The 23,772-nt window shown below is 39.0% G+C and overlaps 2 protein-coding genes across 5 annotated transcripts in view; one reads left to right on the top strand and one right to left on the bottom strand.

Moving 5' to 3' along the window:
* MRPS27 (mitochondrial ribosomal protein S27) overlaps positions 1-9,664 on the bottom strand; it is an 88,215-nt gene extending 78,551 nt beyond the window's left edge. Inside the window, exons 1-2 of the mRNA XM_045809781.2 lie at positions 9,472-9,664; positions 2,635-2,712 (exon numbers count right to left, since the gene is read on the bottom strand). Of these exons, the coding sequence (XP_045665737.2) occupies positions 2,635-2,712; positions 9,472-9,664 (271 nt within the window). The remainder of the gene's footprint in view (positions 1-2,634; positions 2,713-9,471) is intronic.
* Positions 9,642-23,772, top strand: part of PTCD2 (pentatricopeptide repeat domain 2) — a 55,354-nt gene continuing 41,223 nt past the window's right edge. For all 4 annotated transcript variants that reach the window (XR_006781860.2, XM_045809783.2, XM_087862087.1 and 1 more), the window contains exons 1-6: positions 9,642-9,774; positions 11,128-11,220; positions 14,531-14,660; positions 19,268-19,385; positions 22,039-22,117; positions 22,575-22,666. Coding sequence is in view for 3 of the 4 variants with exons in the window: in XM_045809783.2 (XP_045665739.1) it covers positions 9,663-9,774; positions 11,128-11,220; positions 14,531-14,660; positions 19,268-19,385; positions 22,039-22,117; positions 22,575-22,666 (624 nt within the window). In the remaining variant the exon portion in view is untranslated. The remainder of the gene's footprint in view (positions 9,775-11,127; positions 11,221-14,530; positions 14,661-19,267; positions 19,386-22,038; positions 22,118-22,574; positions 22,667-23,772) is intronic.

Below are 23,772 nucleotides of genomic sequence, written 5' to 3'. Positions count from 1 at the left end.
GGTAAGCTTATATGCATGAATGTACATATATGTTTACATAGCTATGTATACTTATTTTTCCTAGCTTTAGCCACTGAACAGGCCAAGAAACAAAAACTCCATAGTAGCAAGAGGACACCTAGTGCAGAAATCTTGGTTTCTAATACCATTCCTTACTAAAAGGAACCAGGACTCCTTGGAGAAACAGTTGATTCCAGGGCTCGAGCAGGAAATGTACAAGATGGAAAACTGGGAGTCAGGCTGAAAGGACTTCTACCGGCCAACACTGGAACAATGTGACCACCCAAATAATAAGGATGGTAATGAATCATTGAAAGAAAAACAGGAATCCACAAGACCATGCTGATAATAAACAGAGAAAGAAATGGAAGGGAACAGAAGGCTCTTACTCACATTAGAATATTGAGTACTAATTACAAATGTGGAGGTATTAACGAATTGGAAAACCATCATTTTGCAACCACCATAGTAAAGATTGATTCAGGCAAGAAGCTAAATGGATACTAAACTTAGGGGGAAACTTTTGATAAGCAGCAGGACACTGGCGTGATATTAAAGTGTCTCCCCACAGACTGCCCATTAGTCACAAGGGAGAAAAACAGTAACTCTCCAGGGGAAAAATCACACACACGTGACTGGGTGATCAAAGTTAACCTCACCAGTGAGGGGCAGATGGACATCAAGTGTCTCCAGACGAGAAGACATCCTTAGAAGGACACAACATTACTGACAATAATCTGGCCAGGGGACCCTTTCTTGAATCTAATTTTGAAAAAAATACAAGACAAATCCCAAAAGAAGAATATTCTATTAAAAAAAGGGACTGGCTTCTTAAAAAATGTCAGGTACTGTACACCAAAGCACTCAGCTTAACGGGCTATAACGTAATATAACAAACTCTCAGATGGTTAAAAGTGCGTACAGAATGAGAAAGCAAAAACAAAAGGGTCAAAATGATGACAACTGGTGAATCTGGGCAAAGTATAAAGATACTCTTTGTATTATTCTTACAAGTATTTGTAGTTTAAAATTATTTACAAATAAAAGGTTAAAATATTTGCCCCACAGACCATGGCATCTCTGACATGGCAGGCATTAACACGAATTAAAAAAAAAAAAATCAACCTGTTGATAATAGAACTAACTCCACCTTACATATAAACAAAGGCAAAGTTTTTTTGGGCGAAATCTGAGAATAAGCTGAATTTTCCATAGATGCAACTACCATGTAAACTGAAGATGGCACTTAGATTTGTTCAGAACTTTACCAAGAGTTGTTCACCATTTTGTGACTACAACTGTGTCCCACACGATAATGCCACTCCTGGTATTGGACTTTGCCAGTACACCACGTCTGTACCCATCTGCATTTCTATCTATTCACAGTGATTCTACATTTCAGTGCAACTATGTAGTTACTTACCTTTAGATTCTTCACAGCTCTGCTTTGGTTAGCCCCTGCCTACACAGCCATTCCAGGATGTACAAACCAATTTTGCTCTTTGCAGTAACATCATCAAGGGAGAAAATGATGAGTTCTCTGAAACCCCTCCCCACCCAAGCTAGCCATTACAGACAGCTACAAAAGAATGTCTCCCTCCTTCCTCACTTATTAGAAGAATCCATAAACACAGGGGGACTTCATTCTTTAACATGAGCCCAAAAAAGCAGAGAAAGAAATCTGTGGGAGAATATTAGATCAGCACTGGAATTGATCAAAAAATTACATCAGTCCCATAAAACTATCACCAATTGTCTGATTTTATCAATGTCCTCATAATGTTACATATAATGTACATTACATATATGAAGTATTTATATTTCTACAAAGCGCTCATAGGGTCAGTGACTTCTTTTAGAGATTTCATTATTTATTTTAGAGACAGAGACAGAACACGAGTGGGGAGAAGGGCAGGAAGGGAGGAGATAATATAAAGCAGACTCCATGCTGAGCACGGAGCTTGATGTGGGGCTTGATCTCACGACCCTGACACAATGACCTGAACTGAAATCAAGAGTTAGAGTCAACGCTTAACTAAGCCACCCAGGCACCCCTAAGACTTGTTATTTTAGAAAAGAAAGGCTACTATCTATGTAATACGACCTAGAGAACAAGGAAAAGGAAATATAATTAGGGGCCTACTGCCTGAGAAGATGTTATGCAACTATTTTCCCTAAATGGTTTGTATGAGATTATAACACTGCTTTCAATTCTATTACCTGGTAATAAAATAGAAAAGAGCCAGAAAGAACTCTAAAGACCACAAGTTAAGAAATGACAATAAAAAAGGATGAAAATATAAAATATATTTTTCTCTGCAGGTAATATAAAACAGAGACAACCTGCATGGTAACTAACTATATGACTAAACTGGACAAAAAACAAGAAAGAAGAAAATTGTTTACATAACTTAGGGAGACTAATCAAGGCAAAAATGAAACAGAAATTTATAGGATAGCAAAAATGATTTTGCCACATGTAAAATAACAGTCTAATTCTTTTTAAGACTTAAAATATGCTTATGTGAATGGGATCATCATAGAAGCATCATTTCATAAATACATGATACGGACATGATGGTAAACATATAGAGTGACTGACATGACATATCTAACAGCCCAACAGGTACCTACCAAGGTGACAGTGTTCTTTTTCTCTTGCTTCCCATTTGTGGCTGTCCACATATGCTGCAGAAAGCAAGCCTCTTTCACCTGAGGAAAAAGTTAATTATTAACAGGTGCGGCTTCACAACAGGTTCAGTTTATATGTCTTATTAAACATAGCTTTGTCATATTTTCAATGAACTAGGTTATGTAAAGATTCTAGTATGATACTATAACCAATATCGCAGAGTTCATAATTCAGTTCATGACAACATGCATTCCACCTCTAACAAGTAGAAGATACAGAAAAACTGAATATTTCTATAATAATGTTACGGTAAGAATGCTGGTAATTTTGTTCCTATAACTTTAGGATTAGAAGCCATTTCTTGCTCCTAAATTATAGCCAAAGTGAGTCCTAGAACTCCTTAGAACCCAAATACTGGCTAAACTGTTGGTTAACTCATTAATCAAATGCTTTATAATCATTAGTTAGTCCTAAAAACATTTCCATCTGACTTGGATCAGCATATTTATCCTTACTTCACATAAAGCAAAGAGTATCTTACCCAGTAACCAAGCACCCTACTAGTAAATAAGAGAAACCTAACAAGCCAGAGTTGAGGTAACTCACTAGATGGCATAACTGTATTCCCAGCACCTAGCACAATGACTGGCATATGGCAATGCTAGATTAACATGAGCTCAAGGAATGAATGAGAAAGAATGAGCCCCAACTTAAACAGTCTAGAACTTCTGTGTTTCAAAGGACACCATTAAGAAAATGAAAGGATAACTCATAGAATGGAGAAAATATTTGCAAATTACTTACCTGGTAAGGGACTTGTAACCAGAATATGTAAATGGCTCTTACAACTCAAAATTTAAAAAGGAAACCCACTGAAAAATGGGCAAAGGATTTGAACAGTCATTTCTTAAAAACAAAAACGCCTACATAAACGGCCAACAAAGTACATGGAAAGATGTTTAATATGATTTGCCGTTAGGGAAATGCAAAATACACTGAAATACCACTTGATACTCACTAGAATGACTATAATAAAAAAGATAATAACAGCTATTGGTAAGGAGGTAGAGAAACTGGAACCTTCATATATCGTAGGTGACAATGTAAAACAGCGCAGCCACTTTGGAAAAGTTTGGCAGTTCCTCAAAATGTTAATGATGTGGGAAACAAAGAAGAAAAATTATTAAATTTCCTTACTACCTACAGCCCATTGACAAGTCCTTCAAACAGGCACAGTGACATTCCCCAAGGACTCAAATGCCTTTATGTTGATAGTTTGCCAAGGGCAAAAGGCAATCTTAGCCCAACCCCCAGGCCCCTGTAAGTCTACTCTAACACATAAAAATTCTTTTGGAAAATTCATTTATCTCTACCCCTCAGGATATATGTTGGCAATCATCCCCCAAGTATATGAACCATTGATATACATCTGAAGGGTCTCAAGACTGAGTTTTTACTAAACAGTAATAAATGACCTTTCCTAACAATAGCTAGCCCCCTCAGGATCCTGGAAACCTTTTTTCCAAAATACCTGGGAGGCTTACACTATCTCTAACCCCCTCCCAACTTGACAGTATATAATGGACCTCTCCTCAAGACCTCAGTGCAGCTCTTTCTGCTCTCTGGTCCTGTCCCCATGCTTTAATAAAACCACCCTTTTGCACCAAAGACGTCTCAAGAATTATTTCTTGGCCTTCGGCTAGGAACCCTAACGTCTTTCCTACATCATTAACGTGGAGTTACCATGCAACCCAGCAATCTCACTCCTAGGTATATATCCAGGAGAAATGAAATCATGTATCCACACAAAAATTGGTATACAAATGGTCATAGCAATATTATTCGTAATAGCCCAAAAGTGAAAATAATGCAAATATCCAACAACTAATAAAAAGATAAACAAAATGTGATAAATTCTTACAACAGAATATTATTTGGCAATAAAAAGAAATGAAGTACTGATACAGGCTACAACATGGATGAACCTTGAAAACTTTATGTTAAGTGAAAAAGAAGCCAGGCACAAAAGGCCACTCCTTAATTACCTTAATTAAAGGGAGTTAACCTCCCTTACCGTAATTACAGGTCAAAACTTTACTAGAATAATATGCTAAATTTGAGCTCTAAAGCTTAAGCAATGATGCAGTAATATGAAAAAACTTCCAAGGACTGTCTCAAAGAGGAACTAAGATATTTTTAAAGAAATAATAACTATTAAAAAGTGCCTACACTTCAAGTGGATTATTTTAAAAAATTAGATGTTTGGCATAATACATTTTCATAGAAACATTCTTCATAGATTTTTTTCAAAGTACACATTTTTCATAGAAACGATGTTATAAATTGTTAGTTACATTCCTAGATCTGCCGAGAAGGATGAATAAAATCCAATGGCATTAACTGTGTAGCTGTACAACAAGTCAGGAGTGGGAGAACTGAGATTTGGTCTGAATTTTACCAGCCCGTAGAAAATTAGAGATCCTGCAGTTACAAATGAAGGAGCTGACCTCGGTGATAATTAAGGTTCCTGCATGTTCTTACATAGAACTAAAAGAATAAATTCAGCTAACCCATTCATAATTTACAGCAGCATTTCTATGCAAAATTTCTAAAACCAGGAAGGTGTCTCCTTTCTGTGGGAAACGAACAGCTCATCTCAATGTGAGCATGAGCTAAGGACTATTAAGCTATATACTTCAGGATCCCAGTGACTTATTCTCTATTATTATAATTTCTTACTTATTCTCTATTTCTTCTTCTAGCATATGTTTCTAGCATAAGAAATCACCCCTTCGTATTCTGCAGTCAGAAAAGACAATTACGGTCAATGTTCAAAGAGTTCTGAATTGGAAGACAAAAAAAGCAGGGAAAGAAATGGTGGGGAAAGACAGGAGTCCCAGAATGCCCTTTGTGTGCAGTTGTTCAAAGGGGATCACATGAAATGAAAACAAAAAACAAATGAGGACCAGTAAATCTACAAAAGGTAAGCCCAGCAACCCTTACGTACATGAATTTTTTAATGTTTGCTTTATAAGAAAGTAACCAGTAATCACTTTCCACCTCCACTGAGTATAGAACAAAAGGATATGGGTTTAAGGATGAAGAATTTAAATTTGGCAAATGGAAAATTTTCCTAGATAGAAACCAATGATAAATGTGGGAATGAGTGGCCAAGTCTGGTAGGCAGAATAATGACCCTCCAAAAGATGTCCATGTCTTAATCTCCAGAACCCGTGAATATGTTAGAGTACACAGCTAAAGGGGATTGAGGTTAAGATCACCCAATCAGCTGATGTTAAAATGAGGTGACTGCACTGGGTTATCCAGGTGAGCCTAATGCAATCACAAGGTCTTTAAAAGTGAAAAAGGGGGGAAGACAGGTCCTATTGATGAAGGATAACTGGAAGGCAAGCAGGCAGGGACAAGGGCTCCCCACCCTAAGAGGAAACCACCTTTAAAAGAATTTTACACCATCCCAGAAGGAGCCCTCCACCCTTTCCCATATGATAGGTAGGTGACAAAAATCTGATTGGATGACAGACGCAGGGAGGGTTAATCAGATTGAAACAGCCTGCCAACAAGCCCATAAAAACCCCTGGACTTAGAAACTCTGGTGGCAACCCCTTTGGGTCCCCTCCCTCCTTGGGAGCTTGTACTATCACTTTGTTATCACTCAATAAACCTTGCTTTGCTGCCTACCACTCTGTCTGGTCTATCTCTTCATTCTTCGAAGTAGCATGACCAAGAACTGTAGGCACCCACAGAGAAAAAAATCCTGCAACACTATGATGTGTGAAGGATGGAGTGATCTAAGGCCTTGACTTGGTCACGTTCAAGATGTTTGAAAAAGGGGAGCATCAGCCAAGGAATGAAAAGGGTCTCTTGAAGAGGGAAAAGACATGGAAACAGATTTTTCCCCTGGAGATTCCTGAAGGAAACCTGCCTTTTTCAACACCTCGTATTTAGCACAGCAAGACCCTATGGTGGACTTCTGACCTACAGAACTGTACAATAATACTTGTATTGTTTTAAAACACCTAATTTGTGGTAATTTGTTACAACAACAATAGGAAATTACTACACCTTAAGAAAAACATTCCATTTCTGTAAGCCTTTTAAAGCAAGATGTTTGTCTTTCTGATACTTTACAAATTATGTCATTTAAAAAATCTCTGCATTTCCATATAGTATTCGGAAGGTCTGTATATATACATTAGAATCAAAGATTTCCTATGAAGCCAGACAGAATGTTAAATTGGGTGAACAATGGCAAAGTGGAAAATCTAAATCAGTTTCTTAAACTTTAATGTGTATGTGAAACTTGATAAAATGAAGGTTCTGATTCAGTAGGTCTTCAGTGGGGACAGAGACTCTGTATTTCTAACAATTTTCCATGGTGTTAATCCTCAGACCACATTGAAGTAGTAAGTGGATAAAACGATAACAGCCTCCCAGGTTTAGGTCTCTGAGCCTGATTAATCCCACCCTGCAAATGCCACCCAACGGTATATATAAACCTTTCTTGAACTTGGTTATCCTTCAGCCAGTTAGATTTGGGGACAATCATATTCTCTAAGATAAAACTGTCCACCATAAAAAGAAATATTTTCTCTATTTAATTCTAGAAAAAATACCTCTGAAGACCAGAATTTCAAAGTTTAGTGAAAAGTGATTGGCTCTATATACTTACTCACTTTATAGTTATTTTGGCCTTCAGACCAATGTCTCCAAACATGTTTTCCATCCAACGAAAAGCAGTATGATTGTCAACACAGATACACTGTAGAGTCACAAAGTCTTAAGCTGGAATCCTTGCCTGGCTAATAAATGGTATGAAACACGGGCAAGTTGCACAGTCTCTGAGCCTCTTTCATCATATGTAAAATAGAGAAATACTGCCTACCTTGTATCATAGTTGAAACGAAGGCATGTTAAGTGCTTACTCAAATGTTCACTATGTAATAGATCCCAATAAATTTGCTTTCTCTACCCTCTTCATAAATTTAAATCACTTTTCTAGTTTGTACCAAGTACATTTTTCCCTCTCTTCTCCTGTAATGGCTCAAGATGTTATGCTGACTTAAAAGTCAATCACCTTATCTGCATTCTCAAATCCGGGATGGTTCATAATGCACTATCCCGAACACTTCTATTACTTGCCTTACAGCTTCCAGTTCCTGATGTGAAGACTCCTTTCTTCAATCGTCTAACCTAGTGCTTATTCAATAGAACCTAATGATGGAAATTTTCAACTCTGAGCTGTGCAACTGAAGCCACTAACTACAGGGCTCTATTGAACACTCAAAATGTGGTTAGTGTGAGTAAAAAACCTGAATTTCTTGTAAACGTTTAACTAATTATAATAGCCACATGTAGCTAGTAACTACCACAATGTAACAATACAGGTATATCCAACTACAAGTTCACCAGTTTAAGGACAAAATGCCAACTGAAAATTTTCTCAATTCACCCTTATCTAATATCCATTCCCTTGTTAGAATAATTGCCTCAAACACTATGCAACCATGGCAGTCTCCCTGATACACAATTCAAGGTCTTGTGTAAATTGAAAAGCATTTACTAAGAGCCATAATTAAGCATACTAGCCGACCGGTACAGAAGCTAATTCTTACTGAGACGCCAAGTACTGTACATACCGCTTTACCTAATGTGTGGCACTAAACATTTTCACCTGCTAGGTGAACCAGTTAATCCTCAGAAAACCCGGTGGCCAACAATGAGGTTTCCCATTGGTATTTAATAGCTGTTCCTAAAGAACTGTGGACAACAGCATAAGCGCTGGTTTTTAATAGGAGCTAGAGGAGGTATGTTGGAAAGAGAAGATAACAGGCACTGGAAACATGAATTGTGATTACTGCATTTGAGTCATATAATCATACACCTATCAGGAGTTAGCTCGTATAAATGTCAACTTTTTCTCATGTCTTTGTCGGCAGATCCATTAAAAATGTTTTGAGTGAGGTACCGTTTACTCAAATATCCAAGTACAGCTGATCCTTGAAATAATACCACTTTGAACTGCATGGGTCCACTTACACAGATTTTTTTTCAATAAATACAGTATAGTCCTCTAAACCTAATTTCCCTTAAAATTTTAATAACATTTTCTGTAGCTCACTATATTGTGAGAATACACTATACAATTGCATAAAACATAAAAAATAAGTGTTAATGGACTGTTTGTTGCGGGTAAGGTCAATAGTAGGCTTAAGTCTGGCGGGAGTTAACACAATTTTTCAACTGCCTGGGATCATGCCCCAACCTCTGAGTAGTTCAAGGGTCAACTACACTTTTGAAGTACCTATTGGCTCTACACGTGGAAAACTGTGGCATAGAAAGGTCACTCAAAAGTTGTGCCCCGGGTCATAAGATAATGAGAAATTAGTACTGAAATTCTTATACCAAGTGGAGACCAAAGGTCTCCAATTGTGAGGTGGTAAGGAGTAGGCTTAGTACGCCCCTCCAAAGACACTTAAGCAGGGAGGAAAACTTCCTAGCTCTGAAGTGGGCACATTTGGGCTCTTCACGGTCAGCAAAGAGACAACCACCCCAACACACAAACCCTGCAAATCAGATGGAAAAAACCTCATGTCATAACTTCATCTACTCTGCAACCTCTGGAGGGACAGGCATATTTTGTTTAAGGAGACGGTCAGAGGCCATACTTTCTGTGCTACCCAACGCTCCAAATAGTTTCTCTAGCAACTAGATCCCAGAAGCATTTCCTGTCCTCTTGAAAGCCCACAGCTCCCTTCACTTAAGGAAGAGTTCTCAGGTGCCTAAAGAAGTAGCCTCACAAAAGCAGAACAGCCACCAACCTGCCAGGAAGAGCGGAGGTAGAGGCACTTTCCGCGCCAGAAGAAACCAGCGCCTCACTATGGGTGCTGCCATCTTGGAGCATACCAAGAGGAAGAACGTCCGGGGATTGCGGGCAGAGGAAGGGGTGGGGTCACAGGCCGACGCTCCGCCCCCCTCCCCAGCTCGCGTAGTTGGTGTGGCCCCGGACAGCATGGCTGCTACAATTCGGCTACCGAAGCACGACCTGCTGCAGGCGTTGCGGAGTTCGGTGTATCCCGGGGTGGGAGGCTCAGGCTTCACGTGCTGCCGCTGCCCTCTCGGAGGTATCCGCGGCCTCTGGTCGTGGAGGAGGGGAGGAATGGGAAAGAAGGGAGGTTAATACCTCAGCAGGCATCGCTTGGGGGAAATAACAGTGTCTCAGTCACTCACTGGCCTGGAGCAGCCGAGCTTGCTCTTCCGTTCTCTGGTTGCGCGCGAGTGCCGCCCTGGCCCTGGGTGTCCTGGACACCCGTGTGACTGGGAACCAAAAGACAGCCGGGCTGGGGTCTCGACCTTGGGGCTGCAGTAGTCCCTCAGAAGAGGTGACGCTGTTGTCTGGAAATCCCTCTCCCCCTTGGGTGTGCTGTTCTGCGCAGTTGGGTAGCAGAGGTCTTCACTCTGAGTTTGGCGCCCCAGCTCTGCCGCTAATAGTCTGAAAGACCTTGCGCAGGTTTCTTCATTTGTAAAATTGTCCCTTAATAACTTTATGGAAATGATTAAATTTGAATATACTGGTGAGTGATAATAAAATACTTAACACTTGGTGTCAGGTATTACTCTATGCATTTTACGTAAACTGATTCCTTTTCTCTTCACAACCCCCAGTGGGAGACGTTCGCTTCTTTTCTCTATTTACAAAGGTGGAAACAGCAAGGTCAAGTAATTAGTCTAAGGTGAAAGGAAAGTGGTAGAGGAGGGATTTGCACTCAGGCAGCACAACAGTACAGCCCTGCTGTAAGCTTTTCTCTGGACTGCCTTCTCATAAATAAACAATTTTTATTGGTAACCTGTTAATTGCGGTACGGAGAGGTCTTTAATGATGATTCTTTGACCAGGCTCCTCTCCATGCACAGCCAAGAATCCGAAGTGTTTCCCAAACTTACCTTTTCTACTAAACTGTGGTTGGTGATTTCTGATGTATCTTGAGGATACCCACAGTCCAGTTCTGAGAGGCCTTAACTCCTGATTTTACAAATGGCAGAACCGGGAATTCTAATGGTCACACTCCAGCGGTTTGCGCTACACTATGTGCTTCCACCTAGATTAACAGAAACTAGATCTACCAGTTTGACGTTTAAACAGTAACTTTTAGTTTTGTTGTTTGTTTTTTTATTCCCTTGTAATCCCATAACTAGATGGGCAATGTATATTTGTCTTTCATGTCCCAGATTCCTCTCAACCCATCTCCATACAGTTAATCACTAGCTCCTTTCACACACAAAAACAAAACTTGGTGAGAATTTGAATTCTCCAGTAGTTTAGAGATGTTTACTTTTCCCCAAGGTGACTTATTTGTAGCTGTCCAGATGGATTATTTATATTAAGTGAAGATCAATTATTAGAAAAAGGCAATCAAGTTCTCATGTTTTTGCTAAGTATAAGATAATGAAAATTTTACTTTTTTCTTTGATTTTTAGCTAAAAGATACCTACTTACAGATAATATTGTGAAATTAAAAGAATTTCAGCATAAGAAGGTGTCTGTTGCGTATCATCTTCCTGGTTCCAAAGGTAATTGAATCTATTTTGTTAATTCTTTCATTGAAGTGTCATTCAGATTTTTCCTGTCTTTATCCCTGTTCCGTCTGCTTCAGTGACCTGATGTCTGAGAAAAAATTGATGTGGATTATTCCTAATTTCCTAGTCTACCCTTAAATGTACTTTTTGTCTCACTTTCTACTACTGCAGAGTCTATCACTCTCCTTTTGTCACTTTTCCCAGGATCCCAGAGAAATGCTAAAATTAGTGTTGGAACCAGTCCTCTCTAGATCCTTGCCACCCAGACTAAGGATCAAGGGTCAGCAAGTGGGAGTTTCATAGAAATGCCAAACTTGAAGCCCCAGACTGTTAATATGCACAGTAAAGTCTGAGAAGAACTGCTGAAGATGATTGGCTTTCACATTTTTCATGTACCTCTGAGTAAAAAGTACATTTTACATAGTATCTCCAGTATACACATACATATCTATACACAAATGAAATATAGTGAAACAAAACTGTCCCATGTGTGATGCATTTTCTTTCTTTTTTTTTTTTTAATTAAATATTTATTTGAGAGAGGGTGAGGGTGAGGGGGAAGGAAGAACAGAAGGAGAGGAGAGAATCTCAAGTGAACTCCCTGCTGAGCATGGAGCCTGCCAAGGGGCTTGCTTCATCCAATGACCCTGAGATCATGACCTTAGCTGAAATAAAGAGTTGGAAGCTCAACTGACTGAGCCACCCACGTGCCCCTTGTGATGCATTTTCATGTTTTTCTCCTCGGCTAAAAAAGTCGATAGGCTAGAAGAAAGAATTTTTTTTTATTATCAAAATATTAGTCATTGTTGAGCCTGAGTGATGGACACATGAGAACATAATGTTCTCTCTCTGTTTTGGGCTATGTTTGAATATTTTTATTACAAAAAACTGAAAACACATCACCACCCTAGGTCTTACTCCTTTCATCATCTGGGAAATCTTGTGGAATTCATTCCCTCTCTCCTGCACATTTTTTCCAGAACTTTAAATTCCTTTGTAAACATAGCAAGACTCTCTTCTCTTTCAATAACAGTTTAGTTTGTCCATACTGACTTTTTCAAATCTCCTTACTCTCACTGTCAAATGTTTCTGAGCACCTAATAAACACTTATTGCTTCTAGCCCTCCAGAAATCAGTCGTTCCTTCCCTCTCCATTAATCATATTGTTACATTATACCACTTCTGGAATGAGAAGATAAGCTTTAAAAGTGAGGGAGAATATGTTCTTCTTCTGTATGGGAGACTCAGTCTGGATTTGACCTCAGTCTTCTTTTTACCCCTTTACCTTTTGGGGCTTTGTGAAGTTGGCAGAATTAGGGGTTCATGTCATTTCCTGGTTAGATCCAATTGTCATAGTCATTCTAAGACTGTGACAGTTGTACATATGCTCTGAAAGGCAATTAATGTAATGAGTGTCAATTTACTCCATGGTCAGATTGATATTTATAAAATCCCATCCACATTTCTTCATTGTGAACTCGCAGTGGTCCTCTGTCATACACCACATTGTATACACACCTCCCTGGCTTCCTAGCTCCTCCATAGTGGACCTTACCCTTTCTGGAGTCCACTATAATTTGCTGTTAATCTAGTCACAGTTCTCCCCTCACCACCTCCTCCCGCGCCCCATTCTGTGGTATTATTCATGCTGATTCTCATACCAAGAATGCTCCCCTCTCCTAAGTTTCTCCCCACCCTGCCCAGCCCCTTCCTTTCTCTCTGGTACTTCTCCACTTCAACCAGACCTGGTCTGCTTCTGCCACCCTGGTATCTTTTTTCTGTATCATGAGTATAGTTTGTCACATGTCACCCTCTCCATCATTGTTTTCAGGTAGCTTTGTATAAATATATCTTGTTTTCTCAAACAGACTAAGTTCTTTCAGGGCCGGAACCATAGCTTAGCCTTCCCTGTGTTACAAGCACTTAAATCTTGATTATTTGTTTTAAAATGCAAATTGCATGTGTTGAAATTTTGGGTTCTTAAAGGTTATTAAAAAGTATAAGATGTTAAGTCATCCCATTAAAATTTTTAATATTAGAAATTATTTAGAAATAGTTAATAGAATAAATTTGCTTAAATCTGACAAGTGACGGAATGAGAAATGAGAACAATGTGTATGATTTACTGGCAGTTACTATATGCTAGGCCCTATGCTAAATGTTTAACATACATTATCTCAGGATACCCCATGAGGTAGCTCTCATGATCCTCACTTTACACACGAGGAATCAAGTCTGACAAACAAGCATCTCTCCATAGCATACAAGTGGCAGAGTCCAGGTCTTTCCATCTGTAAAACCTTAACCATGATATGGTTCTGCAAATAAAGATTGGAGGGTCCACAGCATTAACTTAAACCAAGTGAGCCTTCTTTTCTTGTAAATTGAGAACAGTGTCTGCCTCAGCTTCCCAGTCTTTTGTTTTAATATGTATTGTGCCATTCCTTTAAGCAGCCTTCCTTCAAAGCTCTGGGTCTCGGAGCAAAACCTGTAGACTTTTCTTGGCAGCTCACTTGCTTCTTTGGTGCTGCCCTTGCATCTCACCCCCCATCCTGCTGAGAATCTGGTCCCTTCCTAATGCCAAGAAGCAGTGTTTCCTTTTGGTGTTTGTCTCCATAGTCAATCAAATACAAGACAGGAAACAGAGTGTAATCACCTTGATATGATTCTGTAACAGAGAGTGTTTGCTGCTATTTAGGGGGTGGGTTTTTTACCCCCTGTGTATTATGTAGTACTGTGGCATGCTTTTTAACAACTGAGTAGGGAGACCAAGAGAAATGAGTGGTAGAATTGAACCAAATGAAAGAGACGTGAAGTATTCCTGAATTGTGTGGGTCAACCACTGGAGCAAACCCACCTTCAGTGCACATTTTCCTTTCATTTTTCCTGCTTGGTACCCTGTCAATTGATGGTTTGGATATCTTGGTTACATTTTTTTTTTTAATGGGTCATCTATAGGTACAGTTCTTTGAGGTAAGCCTCTGGGACATTAGTTCTTAAACTTTAATGTGTGGATCACCCAGGTAATCAAAATTGCATATTTTTGTGTTCCTACCCCCCAGAGATTGTATGTTAGGAAGTTTTGAGTGGGCCTCCGGCCTATAGCACAGATAGTTTGCTTCATAGACCTTCTGTGACACTGTTCTAGAGGAGGCTAGCCAGTGACGGGAGCTGCGTGGTCATGAGCCCCTCTCAGTGCCCTTTTGCGGTATGCCAGGATCCAGCTTCCCCTTCTTCTTGAGGTCAGATTCCTGATAGTCCCAGTCAGCCTGAGTGATGACCATTATACCATGCTTTCTTCCAGCAACCTATCTGAGAAAAATGGAAGAGAAATTGACTCAGAACAAACTCATCTTCAAGGAGGAGTTGAAAACCTTGCTTCATTTGTGTGACTCCCGTGATGATATGGAACTGGTTAAAAATGTCATTTACAGGTGAGGCATTTCTTTAGAATTCTGCCAGTTTTGGTCTCTCTTCACTCTGTTCTTTTGCCTGAACAATCTTACTCAGTTAACATGGTTTCAGCTGTCACCTGTGCATTGATGACTTTCAAATCTCTTGACCGCATGCCTGCACTGAGCTCCAGCCATTTATATTCATTGATCAGACACTTACTGATTGCTTCTATATGCCAGGTACTGAGTATAGAAAACCAGAATTCATGCCTCAAGAAATCACCAGCCTGATGAGTTCTGCTTCTGTGTCCCTTAGGTCTTCACGTTCAACTTATACAAATTGCTTCTTTTGTTGTATTTTCTGTTGCACTGACCACTCAGAACAGACACTGGGGAGTCTCTTTCCCCTAATCTCATTTGCTCTCCTCCCTGACAGGATAAGAAATCCCACTGCTTCCACTTCTGGTATCTCTCATCTCTAGCTTTCTTTTCTCTGTCCTCATTACCAGTGTCTTAGTTCAGGCCTCATCGTATCTCACTTAGATCACTTCAGTGGACTCCTGGCTCAGCTCCCTCCTCCTGGCGTATGCCTATTATGTTCCATTGTCTCTGATCCATTGTCAGTTTCCCATGTCAGGGGATCTCTCAGGTAATCATAGCCTGCTGTTGGGAAACCCAGCAAAGGTTTTGCTTACTCAGGAAGTACATTACCGAAATCAACAGGCTTCATTTCTGAAATTAAGTTCATGGCTTTTTTTTTAAATTAACATATAATGTATTATTTCAGGGGTACAGGTCTGTGATTCATCAGTCTTACATAATACCCAGCGCCCACCATAACACATACCCTCCCCATTGTCCATCACCCAGTCACCCCATTGACCCCACCCCCCTTTTTTTAACCATTCGGGAAACATATATTTCTATACACGGACCTGCATTTATATTGTACATTTATAGAGAGAACTACAAGGAGTTTATAGAGAGAACTATATGGAATACTGGAAGGGTATGTACCAAAAGTTAACTGTGGTTCTTTGGGAATTACACATTTTTTTTTGTCTAAATATGTACTTTTTTGATTTCTCAAACTTGTCTATAGTGGGCATTATCAGTTTTATAATGTGAAAAAATTAATGCTATTTATAAAAAGAAAAAAACCACAAAATTATACCAAATTAATTGGAAGTTTGAAAAACACCAAAAAAGTAGAAGAAATATGTCATAAATTCTGATATTTCAGTTGTCTCTTGTTGCACGCCAGAACTTAATGGCTTAACAAGACAGCTATTTATTATTTCTCTATTACCTATTACTGTCTATTCTCTATTGTTACTGTGGGTCAAGAATTGAAGCCAGTTAGTGGGGCAGTTCTTTATTGGTGTCAGCTAAAGACACTTGCTCATCCATAGTCAGCTGCTGGCTAGGCTGACCTGGAAGGTCCAAGAAGCTTCACTTATATTTCTGGTGCCTGAGTCCATGTGGCCCTTCCTTCTCTCCCCTTGGAATATCTCACCATTCATGAGTCTAGCCTGGGCTGCACTAGCACCCAGCACAAGTAGAAGCTACAGGCCTTGAAAGCTGCCCAGAACTGGCACAGCTTCACTTCTGTCACATTCTCTTGGTCAAGGCAAGTTACCTGGCCAACCCACATGCATTGGAGAAGCAAGACTTCCACCTCTGAATGGATCAGCCACTGTTGATATTTTTATACATTTTCTCACTGATTTTTATGTGCAAAGATTGTGTGGTTTTGGTAGGGTTTATTTACACTTTTTTTTTTTAAGATTGTATTTATTTATTTGACAGAGAGAGACAGCCAGCGAGAGAGGGAACACAAGCAGGGGGAGTGGGAGAAGGGAGAGGAAGAAGCAGGCTTCCAGCGGAAGAGCCTGACATGGGGCTCGATCCCAGAACTCCGGGATCACGCCCTGAGCCGAAGGCAGACACTTAACAACTGAGCCACCCAGGCGCCCCTATTTACACATGTCTAATAGTCATCGTATATGTAATGATAGTGTTTTCTAGTTAGTATTATAGCATAAATGTTTTTGCTTGTTAATGATCTACTTAGGAATTGGCGCGCCTGGGTGGCTCAGCCGGTTAAGCGTCTGCCTTTGGCTTGGGTCGTGATCCCAGAGTCCTGGGATCAAGCCCCATGTCAGGCTCTCTGCTCAGTGGGGAGCCTGCTTCTCCCTCTCCCTCTGCCTGCCGCAACTCCTGCTTGTGCTCTGTCTGTCAAATAAATAAAACCTTTTAAAAAAAATGATATACTTAGGAATATATTTTAATGGCTTTACGATATTCTGTTGTATGTCAGGTGTTTTAATTAATTGTGCCGCTGTTGTTGAATGTCTGCATTATTTGATTTTTTATCAGTATAAATAATGCCATGATGAGCAACTCTATGCATAAAACTTACTCTTTATGGTTTGGAGATGATCAGAAGATAGGAACCTTTTAAAATTTGTCGATACAAAGTGTCAGATTATTTTCTAGGAGGGTTATGCTAATTTACAGTCGCACGGTATTAGACATCCTAATTCTATTTCTGTTTCACACAGTTGAATCATTTGAGACCCTCTGGCCTGTTTTACTGTCAGTCTATTTTTACTACCCAAAGTTAATTCGATAACTGCTGATAACTCTGCCCAGTTGCTGTCTCTTCCCTTTACTTATGGAGTTGGAAAATGGAAGATGGCTGGTCCATGGCCTAACCAACCTGTTCTCTCTCTTGCTGAGACAGGCACCCCACTGCTGGGGAAGAACAGTAATGAGCCAGAACTTTAGCTCTTTATTGAGTCAAAAATGAGGAGGAACTTAATCCCTCTGTAGTCTTGACCGCCTGCTATTGTGTGGTTTATAGGGAGATTTTTAGATTCTCTGATTTGAACATTTCTTGTCAAGAAGAGGTAATATATTATCTCTGTGAATTTCTAGCATTTTTATTAGTGTAAATGTCCTCTAAATTGGGAAAACTTTTGTTTTTGCATTGTTTTGTTTTTAATCTGGCATAAATTTTTCACAATGCTATTTTTGGAATATTTTTATTTTTAAAGGTGTTTTCTACAGCATACTTTACATTTCTTATGAGCTGACATATAGGGAGGTTTTCTGTATGCTAGGCATGTCATCTCATTTAATCCTGACAAAAACTCTTTTGAGTTGAACTTTTATCTCCACTTACAGATGAAGAAATTGAGGCAAAGAGTGGTTAATTAATTTGCTCATCATTATACAGTTAGTAAAAGAGCTGGGATTTGAACTGTCAGTTCGGAATCAGTCTAAAAGTCCTTAATCACTATACTATGTTGCCTTTTAATAACTTAATTCTTTTTTTCCCTCTAGCATTATTGAGGTGTAATTGACAACTAAGAGTCATGTGTATTTAAGGTATACAACTGAAGTTTTGATATAATTTAATTCATAACTTGTGAATATGTTTTGTTACTTCTATAATTTGATTATGAAATAAACCTTGAAGAGTACATATTCTCGAGGTGCCTGGTAAGTTAAGCATCTGCCTGTGGCTCAGGTAATGATCCCGGCGTCCTGGGATCAAGCCCTGTGTTGGGCTCCCTGCTCACTGGGGTGTCTGCTTCTCCCTCTCCTTCTGCCCTCCCGCCTCTCCCTGCTTGTGCTCTCTCTCACTCAATGCTCTCTCGATTGCTCTCTCTGTCAAATAAATAAAATCTTAGGGAAAAAAAAGTACATGTTGTCATTCTGTTTGGCAATATGTATGTTTAGGGTACACTGTCCGTAATGTTATTGTGACTTTCCTTTGTGATTTCAGGAGAAGGGTAAAAAGTTTTCTGACTCTCAAGTCAGCTTCTCCCCATGGTATGTGTGATTTAGTCACATAATGAGTTTACATGTAATCATGAGATACTTATTTTGTCACCTGATTGTCTTCTTGGTGTCTAAAACAGAGAGAGTTGGTTATTGAAAGTAAATTTATGCTAGCAATTTTCTTTCTGCAGTTCTCACTGGTGGACTGACTGCTTGTAGAAATCTCAAGCCACATAATAGATGTCACTGTCTTTGAAATTAGCCTTTTCCTAAAACTAAACTTCAGAATGGTGTTTAATTTGTTTAATTGTTAATTGATGTTAGCTCATATATGCCTTTGCCTGAGCAGAGAAAACCAGAGATGGGTCTAAATTGTAAAGTACATCCGTAGGTTGTTTGCCATCCTATATGAAGAAGTCATATTTGAGAGGGACAGAGCATAGCATCCCTTCACTGCTTCCATTTGTTCCTCTCTAGATGAGGTCCACACAGAGACAATGCCATTGCAATGGGCTTGCTGATGCAAGGCCCTTGTTATTCCTTGACGTATGCTAACACTCAGTCCTAGCAGATTGTTAATAAAAGACAAGCTGCTGGGGAAGACTGTACCTTTTTCCATTCTTTTATTTCACATGATTATGTGGGCGTCTAACAAACCCGGTTTATTTAAATGCCTGGTACACTTCTGCACTCCAGAATTCCTTTGATTATCCTTATTTCTGTATTTTTCTCCCTCCAGACTGAGAGTAGCTCATGCTTTATTGTGTCTCCAATGTCTAGCAGAGTATATGCCATTATCTTTCTGTCCTTTTCCCTGCATCCCAGCATTTGGCTCATTGAATCATTTTGATTACCAGGTACCATGCAGAGAGCAGAAATGTGACTTTCAGAGAGTATAAATTTGGACCACTTTTCATGAGGTTGTGCTATGAGTTGGATCTTGAGGAATCTGCAGTGGAACTCATCAAAGACCAGGTTATCGTCTCCTGATTGCTTTCCCTGTCAATGTGATTTCCTTGTGCTGAGCATGGGGTGTGTTTAGTGATGTTAGCAAAAGCATCTCTCTTACACACATTATTCCTGGGTTAGATTTTCAGAGCAAGGCTGCTGGGCTGAAGGAATCAGTGTTTACCTGCATTTTAAGGTGTCCTTGGAGCCCTTGCTATGAAACGGCCTACGTCTTTTTATACAGAGGTATAGGACAGCTGCAGAAAAGCTGTATGTACAAATTGCTTTGTATATGACCTGATACTGACCTCCTCTCTTTTGAGAAGCTTTTAGTGGGAGATAGTTTAAGGCTGGCTGCAATTTAAAATTGCCTTTCCTAACCTTCTCATGTGCTTCTCCTTTGTGATTGTATTTTTTACATCTGATTGATGGCCATATTGTAAAGTGCTTTTCTGTTTTCAGAATACTTGCACATCTTCTGACTTTCTTTTCCTAAAGCAAAGATAACAATGATTATTTTTGTCATTATTTATTGAATGCTGTGTCCTCAGCACTGTGCTTAAGCACTATATCTGTTTGATTTGTTTCCCACAGACCCTGCTGAGGTAGATACTGTTACTCTATCTATTTGACAGATGAGGAAAATGGGTCTTAGAGACATGATAAACTCATGCATGATCAGAAACATTTGTTTTGGAGCCAGGGCTGGCCATCTGAGATACTTTCGTGTATTTTGGAACCCTCCTAAGTTGTCTTTCTGTCTTATACTCTTCATCTAAAGTGTTCTGTGCACGGTGGAACTGTTAACTCTTGGCTTGCCCCTCTTTTAAGGACACCCATGGTTTAGAAAAATTAGTAAGCAGAGAAAAGGTAGTTTTGCAACAATATGGATTGGTTTGAACCTGTTTTTTTCCTAAAAGAAGAAATACACATATTTCCTTTTTGGTATGTATATATTAAAAATCTGCAAGAATCTAATGAAACCCCTACTGCTTATCTTTAGGGGGTAGAAGTACAGGAAATTCTTACTTTTTACTGTATACATTTTTGTATTGTTTGACTATTCAATAATCGTGTTGTAATTAAAGGAAAATGAAAATTCTACTGTAATGATAGCCATGAGTATAATGATAAAAAACAAAAAGAAAGAAAATGCAATTCTACTTTGTTTTTTGTTTTTTTTTAAACTTAGATTCATGTCTGAAATATTCATATACAACCAAGTTTGCTGGAGTAGCAAAATAAACTGAATTTGAGTCCAGTGACCTAAAGCCTAATCCTGTTTCCACTCTTAATTTAGTGTGTCCCCTATCCAGAGCCCTGTGGTGCTGCCGGTGTGGTAGCCACTAGCTGTGTGTCTCTACGGAGCCCCCAGACTGTGGCTAGTTCAAACCACATGTGCTGTAAGGGTAAAATACATGATGCATTTCAAATCTTGGTATAAAAAAGAAGAAATGAAGTACTTTATTCATTTTTTTTATTGATTACGTATTGAAATTATATTTTGGATTTAGTGGGTTAAGTACCATTAAAACTGGTTGCATGTATTTTTACTTTTTTAAATGAAGCTACTTGAAAATATAGAACCCACGTAGATGGCATACACTGTGGACAGGGCTGCCTTAGGGACTCCCCATCTCATTTAGAACAGAATTCAGACCCCTGATCATGACTTAGATGCCCCTGGTAGTATCTCATTGCCTGCCATCCCCCTTGCTCATTCCACTCTGGGCCTTCTTACCCTTTTTAAGACATGCCATACCCATGTCCTCAGACTAGAGTGGTCTCCGTTCTCATTATTGAGGCTCTCCTTTACTTCATTGAGGTCTTTTTTCAGAAAGCCTTCTCTGATGACCTTCTAGCATCTTCTCTGTCCCTTTTTCCTGCTTCATTGTTCTTCACAGCCCTTACTGATAACTTGAAATTACATTTTTACTTTTTTCTCCGGTTTTACATCCTTGTTCATTGTCTCCCATGCCAGAATTTAAGCTCTACTGAACTGTAAGCCCCACTAGAGTTAGGGCAGGGTTATGTGTCTTGTTCATCATTTCTTTATTTTCAGCCCTTAGAAGAGGGTCTGCATGGTAGGTTCTCAAAATAAGCACAAACTTGAGCAGGCATTTAATGACATATTTCAATAGCATGTGTTGCATTGTCATGAGATTAAAAATGTTAAGAAAAGAATGTCAAGAGCCACGTTTAGTGAATTATTTCAAAAAGTGAATTACTCTTTTTTATTCATTTGGCAAAAGAGGATCATAGCTGTGTAAGACTCTCCTTGCTTAGTCTTCAAGCATACTTAACAGCTGCCATTTTATATTAATATGCTGCCACCCACGTTCTAGAACCACCCCTCTCAGGCTTGTTTCTTTTCTCCTAAGCAAGAGAACCATGTTTAATGAATGTGTTCTTCAGTGTATTTTTGAAACTCAGAGAACTCTTGCCATACCTCTTGTCTCTTGTTTGGTGTGCCCATTGCATGACAAAGGAGTGGGCAGCGTTTGAATTTTTTAAAAAATAAATCCTGGTATATCAGAAATTTATTAGAGAATTCAGGGGACCAAATGGATAAAGTATACACAAAAATAAGTCTTGGATAGAAAAGATGGAGTATAAGAATAAGTATTCACTAAATAGTTACAGCTTTTAACCAAACTGATATTGTTTTTTTTTTTATTAGCATTTACGAGGTTTCTTCTCAGACTCCACATCATTCAATATTTTGATGGATATGTTATTTATCAAAGGCAAATATTCAAGTAAGTATTGGAATTTATGTTTGCTGAAAAATTCTGTCTTTGCTGGTATAGGCTTGGCAGTTAGGAAAAACAATGGACCAACCATGAAAAAATGATGCTTATAGTGATGAGTGGCTGAATTATGGAGATTTCATTCTTTTAGGTCTGAAAAACAACTTTATTGCATCTCATGTCATGGCTTAAGCTAAACACCCAGACTTTACTTACCTTGAAAGTATAAAAGGTTTTAAAATATTAGTTCTTGCTGTATGGCTTGTTTTTTTTTGTTTGTTTTTTTGTGGGTTTTTTTGCAATGTAGCTAATTGATAAATGACTTTGACAGATAGCTTTCATTGTGCTTCTGGAATACACTTTTCAGTAGATGGTGCTGAAGAGATTAGAACTCTGGGGATCAAGAGCCAAGGACTCCGAACTCATTTGGTTGCATTTAACACTGCCCACTTGTCACTTTTGGTAGGTGCTTTGGAAGTACTGATAGAGATGAAAAACCAAGATGTAAAGTTCAACAAAGATACCTATGCCCTTGCTTTTGCGATTTGCTACAGACTGGTAAGACTGTCTTCCCTTAACTTTTAGAGCTCTGTGGGTAGTGTTTGAGAAAGAATTTATTATTTTTTTTCTCTACAAAGAAAAATTTAGTTCCTCTGAAGTCTTTTTTTCCATCTGGTACAGATATTTCCATTTTTAAATGTGTTCTTTTTTAGAAAACTCAAGTTAGCCACATCACACAGTTTTCTCATGAGAAAAGCAATTTTATCATCTTTCACCCTTCTCTGGCAATTGTGTAGTTAGGGAGAACCAGAAGCAGTATGCTGGGTTCAAGCTCTGCTGTAGAGTCAGTCCTCTTGTTATCTGGCTCAAGCTGGACTCCACTAGACAAGTGTTCTCTGTAGCTCTCTCCCATGGAAATCTGACCATCCTTCATTGGTGAACTCAGGGGCTACTTTATTGCTCTCTGTAAATTTTTTGGTGGTTCAAAGGTGCAAGTAATGTCTATCACCCAACCTTCTCTAATTGTGCTCTGTTTGTATCACTTCTGTGACACTTAACCCTGCTTGATGCTATTCTCAGTAGGTGGGCATTTCATCCTCCCTACTAGAGGTTAAGCTTGAGGCATTTTTGTATGCCAGCACCTAACAGTCCCTGGTAAACAATTGATCTTTAGTAAATGTATGTGACATTAGAATGAACTCTTTGATGACAGAAAAAATGAGTTATAAGTCTATATGTCATTACTGTATCAGGATTGTGTTTTGTACTTAGAAACTATTTCTCCCTTATTGGTTGAATGAATCAGTGAATAAAGGATAACTGGTAGAGTGCAGCTACCAAGATTCTATGCATTACTTCAGACATTCATGTCATTTAAACTTTGGAAACTTAACAGAACCTTATTATGGCAAAAATGAAGGAACACCAGCCAAGGGGGAAGAACATGGGCCATTAAAAAATTTTCCCTGAAAAGTGTAGCAATACCAGTTTTCCAAAACAAGAGAGGCAGTAGTGTTATAGTGGAAAGAAAACCATCCTGGAAATTGAGAAACTTGGAGTCTAGTCTCAACTTCAGCATTAACTGGCTTTGAAGTGGTCACTTAATTTATTTGTAAAATGAAAGGGTTGAATTTAAGAGCCCCAAACTTTTACTATAAAATAGT

The sequence above is a fragment of the Ursus americanus genome, chromosome 5 (genome assembly GCF_024610735.1).
Source record: "Ursus americanus isolate L20-20 chromosome 5, mUrsAme1.1.p, whole genome shotgun sequence".
In the NCBI taxonomy this organism is placed as follows: domain Eukaryota; kingdom Metazoa; phylum Chordata; class Mammalia; order Carnivora; family Ursidae; genus Ursus; species Ursus americanus.
Note: the sequence above shows the minus strand (reverse complement) of the source record. Positions and strands in the feature narration are given on the sequence as shown.